The sequence below is a fragment of the Papilio machaon genome, chromosome 8, assembly GCF_912999745.1.
Source record: "Papilio machaon chromosome 8, ilPapMach1.1, whole genome shotgun sequence".
Taxonomy (NCBI): Eukaryota; Metazoa; Arthropoda; class Insecta; order Lepidoptera; family Papilionidae; genus Papilio; species Papilio machaon.
In genome coordinates, this window is record NC_059993.1 from 1,884,929 (window position 1) to 1,899,335 (window position 14,407).

Genomic DNA, 14,407 nt, shown 5'->3' on the forward strand with positions numbered 1-14,407 from the left:
AATTACAGATACCCACTTCAGGTTTTTTGTAAACATTGTTGAAATTTAATATAACTTTAATGCAGGTGCACTTTAAAAGGATGGCGAGCTCTTCCTAAAATTTAATTAACATGTTCTCTTTTTATATTATTTTGTATCAACTAAATTTCTAATCAAGGTGTAACAAAAAAGCTTTATTTCCTTCTTGTTCCTTTTTCTTAGCCTGAATTTTGTACAATAGATTAACAATGCGGTCCCGGATTAATGCGCGTAATCCTCGCCATCACTGGCTTGTAAAGAATTTAATCAAAGAAATAATAGGTACAAAAGAAAAATGCTACAAGAGCATTCATAAAGCTGCGTAACCTGGGCTATTATCAAAATAAACTTTGAAAAGACTGAACATCACTGGCCGAAAAAAAGGCAACGGTCAAATTTTGGATAAAAAAATCTAAACAGAACTTTACAGCCAGTATTGTAACAGAAAAAATTAAGTCTGATTAAAAAGTAATATAACAATTTGTTTTCTTTTTAAGAGTTATTTTGATTAGTAAAAGTAATGTGTATTTCCCGCGTACTTATTTGTTATGATAAATAGCTTTGTTTTGCATATCATCTATATTTCTACGCTAATGTATTACTTATCTTTCTTATCTGTTTGTTTAGTGAGACTTGTTTGCTTAATTTTAGTCTGTCGCAGTAATTTAAGACTAAATAAATATTTAGTCACAACATAATTACTCAGTTTCATCTTTAGTGATTTTCGAATGTGCCCACTCCACTCATTTACATTAGTCCATTAATTACTAGTTCACTTTATTACGACACTCAGATCTGCCTAATGTTTACTTAAACAACTCCTTTGAGAGCATTAGAGGTCTTAGAATGTGGCAGTTAAACTTTTTTATAAATTAAAAAGTCAACTTAGTTATTACACGAGTACTCGTACGTTTTTCTTTAAACAAAAAGGAAAGCACACAGAGCAGTAAGCTGTCTAGACATCGAATGAACTCACAAAGCCTTATTAAACACGCTCACCTAGACACGGAAAGAGGTGCTTATCTCACAGGAAGCCGGGCTTAGATTAAAGGGATTAGCCTGGAATTTTATGGTTTTATTTTGTAAAAGCATCCTGTATCGAGACGGTATAATAAATAGAGCACCTTTCATATATAAAATAGTGGATTCCAAATGTGTTTATATACTAGAATATTTGAAGCTATTTTTGGCAATTTGAAAAATAAAAATTTGTAATACTATAGAAAAATCACTTTGTTAACCATTTTTCTTTTCTTCCTAATTTCAAACTGATCGCATTATAACACAAAACTGTATATTTTATTAAGAATATTTTGTGTAATAATTATTAATTATATATTAATAATTTAATTATAATTTCAAATTATGGAATAATAATTATTAACTCACCCAGCGACTGAACAAACGGGAGTCGTAAGGTCATTGATCTGTCCGTTTCCGCGCTGTCGTTTCGTATCATTCCGCTTCTATCCCTTTGTTTATCATAAACAGAACAAAGATTATATTATTAGCCCTTTGTATACATCTAATATATAAAATTCTCGTGTCACAGTTTTTTTTCCCGTACTCCTCCGAAACGGCTTGACCAATTCTCATGAAATTTTGTGAGCATATTAAGTAGGTCTGAGAATCGGCCAACATCTATTTTTCATAACCCCCCCCCCCCCATTTTTTTTTAACTGCGCGCGGACGGAGTCGCGGGCGACAGCTAGTAATTTATATAAACACAAACATAAGTGCTATCTGCCGAAATTATACGAGAGAGAAGATTTAATTATTTGTTAGTTTGTATTGAATAGGCACCAAAACTACTGAACAGATTTAAATAAATCATTCACTGTTGGAAAGGTACACATTCCCTGGGTAATATAGGCTATATTTATTACTAGATTTTCTTATAATTTTTTAATTAAGTATGTTGTAATGTAGTTTATATAGTTTTTCTTTTACACAATTTAAAAGTAATTTAATGATTATGCCATTGCAAGCTTCAACGTAAAGCTTCTTTTGAAATTTCAAATGAGATTTTTAAATAACACACTGTAATTGAATAATCCACCTACTTAAATATCATGTATGTAGATGGTTTGTGGTTATTCAATTACTTAGAACAAATATAAAATAAGATTAGATGAATCTGTACAAACATTGATTTATAAACAACTTGTTTCTACTCAAATATTCAATAAAAACACTATTACGATTCTGGTTTTCTCCATTTCGTTTGGATGAAATTGTCGAAGAAAAATCGTAATTCGTCTCTCCCTGCGCGAGGCCTTGACCTTTCAAATGGATTTTCGAGATGAATTGAATTGAAGATTTTCCAAATCATCAATTTTTTTGTTTGTTTACATTCTTTGTAGATTTTAGCGTTATCGCATTTTTTATGAATTCGATATTGTGTAAACAAAGATAGATCCATACTTATTCAAATAAATAAGGTTTAATTTTAAAAACAGTAACTATGTTTTCCAATTATTACATTCGTTGGTGTCTCTGATCGACTTAACTTTATAAATGTACCTAATTTTGGAAGCTTAATCAAAGCAACTCTAAAAAGAATCGAATTAATTATTTAAAAAACATTATCGACCAATAAAAAAGAATGTATGGAATGTATGTATGGAAAATGATGCAACATTACTGCCGCCATTTTGTATTTAGAATCTGCACCCATAGTCAATGAAACCGTATGCTGCGTGGTGCATGTTAAATGACGTACTCGAGACATCCGCATCGTTTTGCCCCGAGCGTGACGCGAATAAATCGTCAACAACACTTTTTGGGAACAGTTTTGGTATTTAAACTGCTGATGGTGTTTACGAAAAGATAATTAAAATCTACCGCTAGAGATAGCAATCTTAGTAGATTTATTGTCAAAGAACTAAATTCGCTTCCCACTTTTTTTATAAGAGAAGGGGGCAAACGTGCAGCAGGAACACCACACTTAGGATCTAATACTGAAAGACTGTGACTATAAGAGCTATGTACAATGACAAATTTTTAACCTAATTACATTATGGTGTGAAAAACCATCCTCGACTTATAGTAGTAAATTTAGAAAGCCATATGTCATGTCTGAGTTTACTGGGATTTCTACCAATGCCAGATCATTGGTAGAAATCATTGATGGCAACCGAATTTCATTGCTTCTTATCACGACAATAAAGAGATCAGCCATAAAATATTACGATAGATATCAAATGACTAACTTTTTTATTGAAACTACCTAAACAAAAGCATTTTTGAAGTTATTTTTTCAACATTCTTTCTAGAAGAATACATTATTTGTTATTTTTACCGTATTAATTTATGAATTTTATACTCGTACGTGATATGATAAAATAGATAAATAACCTACAGATGGAAAGTTTCATATAAGGTTAACGCCTCATCGATATTCGATTCTCGAAATGCCCCAACAAAAGGCTTCCAGAGAATTTTTTTCGCCCCAATTTTGGTGTTCGGATCAGATATCTTTACAAGATATAATTTAACTCATATAATAGTATGTGATGAGATATTCCAATTACAAATTGTAGCTCCAACGCCATGAATCATAAGAGTAATTGCTTCAATTTATACAATCAGCTTACATTTCAGATAAACATTCCTCAACAGATTAAAAATAATAATAAAATACTGAAATAGATAAATAAAAAAAACCTTTGTATCTATGCAATTCTTTGTTCTGTTGAAGTATTATCCTTTTTAATTATGTTGAGGCATGACAAAGGAATCGTTCGTTGCAGGCATCAATTAAGTACATTAAACTGGTGCGTATCGTGTGTTACACGTGTAGGAAATGGATTAATTAACCAGTTCTCGTTGGCGGAAGACAACCATTTGTTATACAGATTTCCCTTCACGGCGTAACTTACTGTATGCCATATTTTATCTTGAAAACTATTATTCAACACTTTCCATGGCCCTACGTTATTTTTAAAGCCTATTAATCTCTGCACATAAATATTTATAGATCACCTATACAAAAAATCTTGAATAACAATGAAAGACGAAAATAACCTCAAATCCCTTTGACGTAACACGCTCCATCACAAAGTACTATAGACATAAAATGTCTCCTACACAAATCTTTGATTATGTTTTTGGCGCCGAGACGAGATTCTCTCCCCTATCTATTAAATCTATTTACACAGGGTCAGCTTACGGTCGCTTCTCGATATAAATCCTTTTGCTGGAGAAATATTTGTGTTTGTTTATTTTATAAGTATACATGCATGCTTATTTTTTTAATCTAATCTCTAGTATTTTTTTATGTATCATAATGAAAAAGGCATATTCGTAAAAGAAGTCGTGACTCAAATCAAAAAATTGCTTCATTTGGTTGTCACCATAAATCTGCACTTTAACTTTCCGCCTACGTTAATTTCTGGTAACAACCAACTGTTGTGTACAATTTGTAAGGAAAACATGGAGAAATACGGGTAAATAAATTAATACATACGCCCACAAGCTTTACGCACGTCTAGACAGGTGGCGGTCTTCTTCATTTTTAAATTCTCAGAATATTGAGCGCTGTTTGAAAACGGAAACAGAGTATATTTTCTGTTTATTATAAGGAAGTAGGTAAAGACGTCAGCTGAAATTTATCTTATTTTATATAAAGAAAGTCCAATAAACTTTACCCCAATAACACCCGGAGGAAAATACGAATCGAATGACAATATCACACTTTAAAATAGTCATGAACAAACCGATATACTATACTATTCAAAATCATTAATATATCCCTTGAAAACCATTAAGGCGCATGCCTCCTCTGCTCATCCACTCGGCATATCCCCCCGCATTATACTGTTCTGTTTGCAAAGCTGCTATGTTTAGAGACATTCGTTGCAACATTTGAATAACAATGCAGACCAGCGGTTCAGCTGTTTATGATATCTGATGCTTCCATGCATTTGACATATCATCATTGAATTGTTTTCAATCATAATGATATGTAGACGTTATTCAATTCTCTCATGGGAATGAACTTTCGCTTCGGAAAGAAACATTTCATCAAAACTAATGTTTTATGTTATTCAAAACATATTTACATCCAGTACAGGAATTAATTGTGGTAATGAACCGTACAGAGGTTTCTACTATTGGAGTTTTCTATTAAAATTTTCGTAACATATAATTACAAATAAAAAAAATTGAACAAGTTCACAACATCCAAGTCGTACGATGTGAAAAAAGGCAAAAGCCCAAAGTTTTAGTTCAACGAATGACTTTCTCAGTACATACGTACACTTACAGTCAAAAATAGGTAGGAAATAAAAGGTTAAACATGTCCACCAGACGGGAAGGTCGTAATTATAGGATTCAGAGCACTCCGCCGTGCCACTTTAATGCGGTCTCATAGGAACTGCAGTGCCTACAATTATGCACACAAGTGTATGCAGCACTACACACATACAGCATAAGGCTGGTTCATTAAAAATCTCTTTAATTGCAGTACAACCTTTTAAATAATAGAAATTTTACTTTCAGCTGTTTTAATTCTGAACAAACGCTAAGTATAATGCCAAATAATTAACAGTGGTAGATCTTGCAACAACAATAATTGGGTGCACGAATGGGCCGGGTCGACCTGTGAAATACCACGACCACACAGAAGACAGGCGTGAAGTGGAAGCAATTTAGCGTTTCGTCTCATGAATGTGTGTGCCCGAGGCCTAATTTTAGTCGACGTTCCCTTCCTATCCTTTTTTATAAGGAAATGATGGGAAGGGGAAGTGCACTTGGAGAAGGATAAGACGCATAGGAAGGGGAAATATCCCGGGTTGTGTTTTCTTGGACACGACATCATCACTATCAGACCAAAAGGAATCTTTCAACATAGTGTCAACTTCAATTAATTCTCCTTTCATTTACCCGGTACATCGGCGTTATAAATATAAATTGCGGTTACATGCATTGGTCGTTGTCACGTCGTCGGCGGCTGACGCTTTATATTTAGACCAAAGAACCGCACGGAACTGAGCCAGTTACAATTGAAGCTTCAAAGATAGAATTAGCGAGTAGTGGTGACAATCATTCTATTAACACGAGGTGTAAACGCTCACTAAAAGGATAATTCTGCTGTGTTAAGGCTATGATCTTATTTCATATTGTGATATAAAAAAATTAAACATTGTTTATGCAAACAAAGGCTGTCTATTTCTACGAATCGGTGACAAAATGAAAAATACCTTAGTATCAAAATACAATTCATCTTAAAAATTGTATTTCTTAACACTATATCAGGATGTGATACTTAAAAAACTAATTCAACAAAATGTTTACCATCGCTAAGAGAAAACTGATGACATCACGTGACTTTGTTACTGTTATATCTCCAATAATTATTGTAGCTTAGTTACACACAACTTGCTTTGGGAATCTAAAGCACGCATTCCAATTCCTATGACGTGTTCGTAGTTAGAGAGGTTATGTAACATTATACAATTAGAGCTGGCATTGTTTTAAAACAATTCGCTAACAATAGCTTTCAAAAGGCTTACGAAGAGATTGAACAGTCATGTCTTTTAGATGTGCTAAGCTTTTTATGTAATATAACTTATGTAAGTAAGTGTTAATTTAGTGTTATCTACCATAGTGTATCAACTAAAATTACTATTAGTGATTTAAAATCTATAAATAGATTTAACGTCACTTTAAAAGTTTTTTTATCTTAACTATACATCGTTTTGATTTTAACTCACATCCATTCCTCAAAATATATTAGTCATTTAATTCGTCTCGTCTGTCGTTAAATCCATTAGAGTTCGTTTATAAACTGTAAGTGTTACATTGAATATTTTCATGCGTCTCCGCCTCGGGTATTTTGAGATCAGATATAAACATTCTTTCATATATCTAATGATTGATATACATTTATACCAGATATTACTCCTGCATCTAGAGATAGAGAATTTTATATAGAAAATTTAATATAGCTTAGGTTTACTTATGACTGTTAGTGCTTATTTTTAATTAGCGGCTAGCCGCGCAGTACCAACCGCGAGAGTCTCGTATCGTTTTTCCACTGGTGCGACCGCTAATGTTGCAAAAACATAACAAGATTCTCAATTTGAAAATTTACATGTGATATCAACATTTCATTACATCTAATAACGATTGAATTTTTTACAATGTGCAATTTTATAAAAGTTCCTCATGAAATCAACATTTGATTATTTAGAATACGCCTAGGGTGGTAATCGGCAAATATTATTTTTTCCACCACCAGCAGCACTTGAGACACTAGTCGGTCTATTCGTGGCTTCTCAACACAAATAACCTGAGCTAGTCTGGAGCTTAATTAGTCAACCGACACGGAGCCAAGAAATTGACAAGTTGATTTTTTGCGATGAGCTGGTGTAAAAAACTCGTTCTGAGCGACAGGATATGGTCGTTGCCGGGCGTCCTCTGTCACTCAATTCGTGTGGGGGACGGGGACTATTTCTGTACGATCCGAGCCGCGGCTAATGACGGCAAATTGCCCCCTCCCGTCCCCTACCGGTCAAAATATGATACAGAAATAAACGTCGCGTGTGAACACTAGAAATAACATACATACAACATTAAAAGAGTACAATGAATAATTAATTGTTTGAACACATTGTTACTACGTAAGAGTTATTTTATCAACGACTTCGAAATATTAACGACACAGAATTCCATACATAAATATTTTAATGAAACGTCAAAAATTTATTCAACATTTTGAAAAGGAATTCTATTATACTGAACTTAAATGACTAGAAAAAGCTGTGTTTTGAACTTTTCGAGCTAAAATTCAATAAAATAATTGTTCTATAAATAATATTCAAAAAAACTTTCATTTAACCAGTCCTACTGACATAAATTCAACTGTATTGTGTGAAACATTCACAATTAGTGACGCAACAAATCCATTGTCAACGCGACGTTGAACTTTAGCAAAAAAAATGACGAAAATTGAAGCGATTTCCGCAAAAACATCACCGGATCTCTTGTCCGTGCTCACTAGACCATCATACAATACGGTAAACGAACGGTAATGCAACGCTACAACGACGTGCAGCATTTTAATCTCTGAAATAAGGTACTACAATAAAATAAATGTACAATCAAAAATTTGATTTACTTTAAAATAGGATAAAGATCCTCAACCATGGAAGTCGCCAGGGTTCACATGACTTATTTTAGGCCAGATGCAGACAATTATCTTTTATCACACCACACGTACATCCAAAAATATAATGTACTATTCAAATGCCTTATTACACGTCTATGTATCGACTTTAATCAAATTTCAAAATTTAAATTTTTTAAAGCTTCGTATGTAACAAATATAAAATGGAAAAACTTTTCCAATATACGCAACGAGGTTTAGAACGAAGCCGTAAGCAAATAGTAAAATAGAAATCCGAACGCAGACATTCCAAAATGGATGTCAGCGTCGACGTTGGACGTTTTATCAACAAATATTTGTATTTGGCTTGATGTAGCCAGCGGCTTGTGCCTGTCACTTCTTAAATATCTATTTGTGACGCGTAACTAAATATTACGTAAAAATCAATCTCTTCAGAATATGTTATTACAATAAGTAAGTGCTATATTTGTTTTAATTTTAAATAACATAGATAACCTATGGATGTACCTACACTTTTTCTCGTCTTTCATATTTCTATCCCTCCATTTCTGCAAAAAAAAGCGTACCAACAGCTATAACTTTTCTAATTTTAGCGAGAGTATGATACTAACATCTTATCAGAGAAACCATTTGTATGTATGTTTACGGCTCTATTTGTTAATATTAGTAATGATAACCTTAATTAAGTATAGAATTTCTACTTGCCTCTTAATTATTTTTAAAATATCTATCGCAAAGTGAATACATATTTATTTAACCCTTTATTGTACATCGCTGTAAGTAAATCAAAACCGGAAACTCATTGTTCGAAGTCAGCTGAGAGGACCGTTAGATTATTCACCGACGGACAGCCTTAAGCCGCTAGTCCGCTAGTCTAGCCTACTTAACGCCATAATTAATTACTCTATCGATCGATAGACGACCGCTCACTGAGTCACGGGTTCCAATTCCATTAAACGCATATGTGTTCTAAGGTTATTGAGTCATTGGATAAAGTGCAGGATAGTGTGCAAGAGATAGATGTACTGAAATACTAAAAACAGAAACAATAAAGACAATTTTAAGAGTAACCCATCATGGTGGATTGGATTTTTTATGAAGACATAAAAATGTCTGAAAAGATATTAAAAATACTGGCAATGTTAAATCTTATATGGGGTTGTTTACTTTGGTCAGACAAAGCTTGATAAAAAAACAAATTGGGATAAATTAACTAAGGGATTATTATCTCAAAATCTAATATAGAGTCACTATATTTACGTGTATGTATCTTGTTAAAATATAAAATGTTTCGAGGTAGAAATTATGGAGTGAATCAAATTGAGATAAAACTTTCGCTGGCGCGTGATTGCTAAAATATTTGCTGACATCAATCTTAATATTATATGTGGTACGTTAGTGACACCGGCAAAGTACCGGCAAGCGGTGACGACACTTTAATAGGATATTGTCATACAAACACAATAAATTTTTAAGAAACCTTTATGAAGTACTAGCTTTTACGCGCGACTCCGTCCGCGCGGCATAAAAAAATATAGAAAACGGGGTAAAAAATTATCCTATGTCCGTTTCCTGGTTCTAAGCTACCTGCCCACCAATTTTCAGTCAAATCGATTCAGCCGTTCTTGAGTTATAAATGGTGTAACTAACACAACTTTCTTTTATATATATAGATTAGGTACATAATCATTTTGTATCATTAATTTCAATAGCTTTTGCAATAGCTAGCAATTGAACATTAAATAAAATTAAAAATTATTACATATCACTTTTTCACACTTCACGTTAGTGACTCTCTTTTTCTTATTATCATTAAAAAGTGTACTTCATATATACTCACAAACATTAGGAAACAATACTAACGGAAGTGACATATTTTTGTACCAACTTCCTTCCATTCATTGTCCTACAATTTTACGTAATAAAAGTACAGTCAGCTACGTAATCAGTGGTGGATCTTGTGGACGAGCACCACTATTAAAATTTAAATAGGAGAAAATTAAATTTAGAAATTTTCACTATGTCCACCGTAATAGTACAGTTATAAACAGAAATGGTTATTTTTTAAACAGAGAGTCTATAGTACAGCTTACTTAAGTGAAATAAAAGAGAATCACAATAAACTGGAATACTTTTATAAGTACTTCCAAAGGACATATTACGTCACATTTTGATTTGTACCGTCCAAGTCAAAAGTCCAGACCGATATGGCTACTGTGTTCTGTATTCAATTCATTATTTTCATCGGTGACTGTACTTTTTGTTACGCGTCCATTGTATTATAATTCATGCCTATTTTATTCTTAACGGCTCTATCTACTTACTGATTACTTCTTAACTCTGTAACATAAGATGTAAAAGTCTGTGGTAAGTGTGTATGTCTTCTCTGTGAACTTTCGACACTAAATTATTTTATCTGTACCCAGCTATAAATATACAATAATACACTTGACTCATTATTGGAAAGCAGATCCGGTATTCATTTTCAAATTAGTCCCAACTAGCGACTGCATCATTACTACTCATTTTATTAAATTAAAAGAAACCGATGCATGAGATACCTATCTTGTATTAAATAAATAGCTAAATAAATGCAACGAGTTCAGTTTATATAAAAAATATGAAAAAGCAGTGGCTGTTCACATGTGACACGTGGCAACACACGTGCGGTTGTCGCGTCGGTTGCGTCGTGAAGCTATTCCCGGGATAGTTTCATGCCACTTGAATATTAGCCAATTTTTTTAAAACAAATATTTAAGAACTATCTAAAGGTTGGTTTAACAAACGATTAAAGTCACAAATGTTTGTATGTATTTAAAAAAAAAGAATTACTTTACTAAAATTATAAAGATTAAAAATTTGATGTTTATTTATTTGTTTGCATTGAATTGGCAAAGAAACTTCTACACCGATAAAAAATATCACTATTTCATTGGGCTACGTTGTCAGTTTTTTTTTTATAATCCCGCGCGGATAAAGTCGCGGGCAACTGCTTTAATTAAAAAAAAACTATTAAATTATACGGTGCCTGAAATTCCCTTTAGGCTAGAATTTAGACGCAAAACTTTATCGTCGTTCCGCCGATACAATCATGGCCTCCATTAAGGTCTCAGTTTAAAGGTTTACGTTTTTGTTGCAACGAATTTTTATTTCCTCGTTATCTTTCATACTTGGACAAGTTTTCTTCGAAAAAAACGCTATAATTGAATTTTGTGATCGAGGAAGGACGTTATGTTTAATTTTTTCCGATCATAGAAACTACCTTAAATCTTTACTGCTAATAAAAAAATATTGCCATTTATATTTGAAGGAATGTGTACAGAGAAGTATGGTAATAAATTTTTATATCACGTACACCACGTGCGTGCGTCACTGCAAACCAGTGAAAACGATGTATAAGAAATTGGTACCTACACGCTTATATTTAAGATATTTCGGCGTACTTTATCTTCCTAATAAATAAAACATAAATGTTTCGAACGAAGCGTTGAAAGAAGATATTCATTAAATCCCAAAATTATTATCTTTGGTAGAATTTATTATGTATGTTCGAGTGTTTGTACGAGGAAACAAATTAAGATGTTGTCCAAATCCCAATATTGAAATGCGATGTTCAATATTTTGGTTCATTTTAGTTGTTTTTGTTGGGAACATTAGGACGTATTTTGGAAAACAAAGTTGTTTGTACTACTATGATACTTTACTTTATATAAAACTAGGTGCCGCCCGCGACTCCGTCCGCGCGGAAAAAAAAACATTAGTAGCCTATGTGTTCTTCCAGACTATGCTCTACATCTATGCCAAATTTCATCAAGATCTGTTGAGCCGTTACGGAGATACCTTCAAACAAACATCCATCCATCCATCCAAACATTCGCATTCGCAATATGAGTATGATTATATTATGTGATGTGTGTTAAGTAAATTAATATTTCAAATAAAAAGATTCTTTGTTTCTTTCTCGTACAAGATTAACATGTACTCCTAAAGTAAGTGAGGACCTCGTTTTATAAATGTGCAGTGCAAAGTTGTATTGCGTACAAGTTGCCAAATCGGGAAACAGGCGCGCTAACAACTTTGTTAGCTGACTTAGAATAGCAAGCCTATGACTTGCTATTTACTACTTCGACATAAATTACTCTATATGTTGTGTTAATTATTTATTGACAAGTTAACAAGGTCTTTTATTGTGAAATAAAATTTTATTTACGCAATTTTTTAAAAGCAAGCAATAGTGCAACATCTCCCAGTCCTTATCATTCGTCGACACTCTTTTTGAATCATTTCCAAAAAACATTAAATGTTGCACTAAATTCACTATCGTTAAAAAACCAATAAAACAATATATTTAGGGAAATAAAATATATAGCTTTTTTATTTCTCGACGAAATCATGGTTAATATCACGTACTGTCTCTGTTTTGTCTCACATTCGATTTTGTATGAAATCGTAAAACTTCAGTGCCGAGAGAATAAATTCAATCGTACTGTCATTTCTAAAATAAAACCTTAACCGAATGGTTTTCGAACACAAGATAAAATTGTATTTGGAACTGATGTTTGGAAGAATTGTTTCGGTTTATTGTTGTACCGCTGAGTTGACCAATTCGATGGATTACTGTGAAATGAATAAGATTAACTTATTTTTATCCGGACAGCTTCTCATATCTTATCGTAATAATAATAATAATTTATTGTGTTAGTTACAATAATGTAGCAGACAGTACTTAATGTTCCTAACCTTGGTGTTCTTTAAATAGAAATTATTTTTAAAGTACACCAAATAAATAATTCATTAATTTTGAAACAGTAAACATGTTGTTAACTCGAATAACAATTGAATAGAGTGCTCAGTAAACAAACGTGTGTCATTAGTCGCCTTTTAATCTGAAATCGTTATGGCCGCTACTTTAATTTTGTTATGTGATCGGTAAACAACACTATAACTGTTAGCGATAAATGAGTATATTTAGGTACGTTCCCTAAATATGTCAAAAATAAGAGAGGTTGTTTAAACAGAGAATAAATAAATAACAAAACGATCTGCAGATATTGACGAAACGTAGACGATTGGAATTCGTAATTTCATAACATGTTAATGCTGTAGTTAGGATTAAGAACAAAAGCTGCAGCGTAGCATTATCGTCGTTATTTATATTTTTAGTTGAATTATTTAAAATTAAAATATGTATTCTTTGACAATTAAACTGAATTTTTATATATCATGCAATAAATATGACTTGTACCATTGATATGAAGTTTATCTCGGTTCCCACTAAATTAATATAATGTTTTCATGTTGTAGGACGACGTCGCCGCCTGGCGAGCCACTGGTAGTAGGCGGCAAGCCGCGTTGCCCGCCTGCGCTATCGCGGCTACGCGTCGAGCGCGTCGAAGGCGGCCTGGCAGTGGCCGGCGTGGTCGTCGCCGCCAACTGTCAGATCATCCTGCCCATCTTCGGCTTTCTCTTCATGCTTGTCGGATGCGTACTCACCGGTAGGTTTAACTGGCTTTACTTATAATACATTTAACATTCGAATTTTAAGATATTAAATATTGCAGAATAATTATCAAAGTAAGGAGTTTCCGTACACAGTTACGGGAAGTCATTGGTTCCTTAAATACAGGTCTTCTAGTTAAGGAGCCAAGACGATACTGACTGATAAAATTATAGTAGAAAAAAGAAAATCTAGTACTCAATTCTTAAAACGTGAGATGTAATAATATGGTGTCGTATTTCAGCTGCGTCGTACCGCGGCTGTGGTGAGAACGAGGAGCCTGACCACTATGCAGCGCGTATTGCATTCACCGGAAACTCGCGCGTACTTGGCCCCGTCTGTATCGTAGCCGGTGCACTCATGACCATCGCAGGTAATGACACATTTCTTATTTTTGTTAGGAGACCGAATTATGCAAGATTCTACATACTGTAAATCCAATACTAGTTATTTCAGTCTACAATCAGAATTTGAAATAGTCACCGAATGGATTTTAGAATCTTGAAAACTCATCGTTGTCCCCATTAGGAAACCTTTATCATATTTTAAACCTATAGTTTGTGACGTCCGTCTGTTCAAGGTATAGTACTGTGCATGTTGATGCGCGCTGCACAGCGCCGGCAGCGCCGCCTGGCGTTCCACTGCCCAATACACGGAGACTTCTACCCGCTCAGCCCGCAGAACAGTAGGAAGTACTCTCGTAAGTACACTTACCAAAAGTTTTAAATAGGAGAAGGAGGGAAACAAGCAAGTGCATCATG

At 33.5% G+C, this 14,407-nt stretch overlaps 1 protein-coding gene across 2 annotated transcripts in view; it reads left to right on the forward strand.

The window, feature by feature from the left end:
* Positions 1 to 14,407, forward strand: part of LOC106719703 — a 53,121-nt gene that overhangs the window by 37,526 nt on the left and 1,188 nt on the right. For both annotated transcript variants that reach the window (XM_045678877.1, XM_014514130.2), the window contains 3 exons: positions 13,454 to 13,644; positions 13,891 to 14,019; positions 14,227 to 14,346. In XM_045678877.1, coding sequence (XP_045534833.1) covers positions 13,454 to 13,644; positions 13,891 to 14,019; positions 14,227 to 14,346 — 440 coding nt within the window. The remainder of the gene's footprint in view (positions 1 to 13,453; positions 13,645 to 13,890; positions 14,020 to 14,226; positions 14,347 to 14,407) is intronic.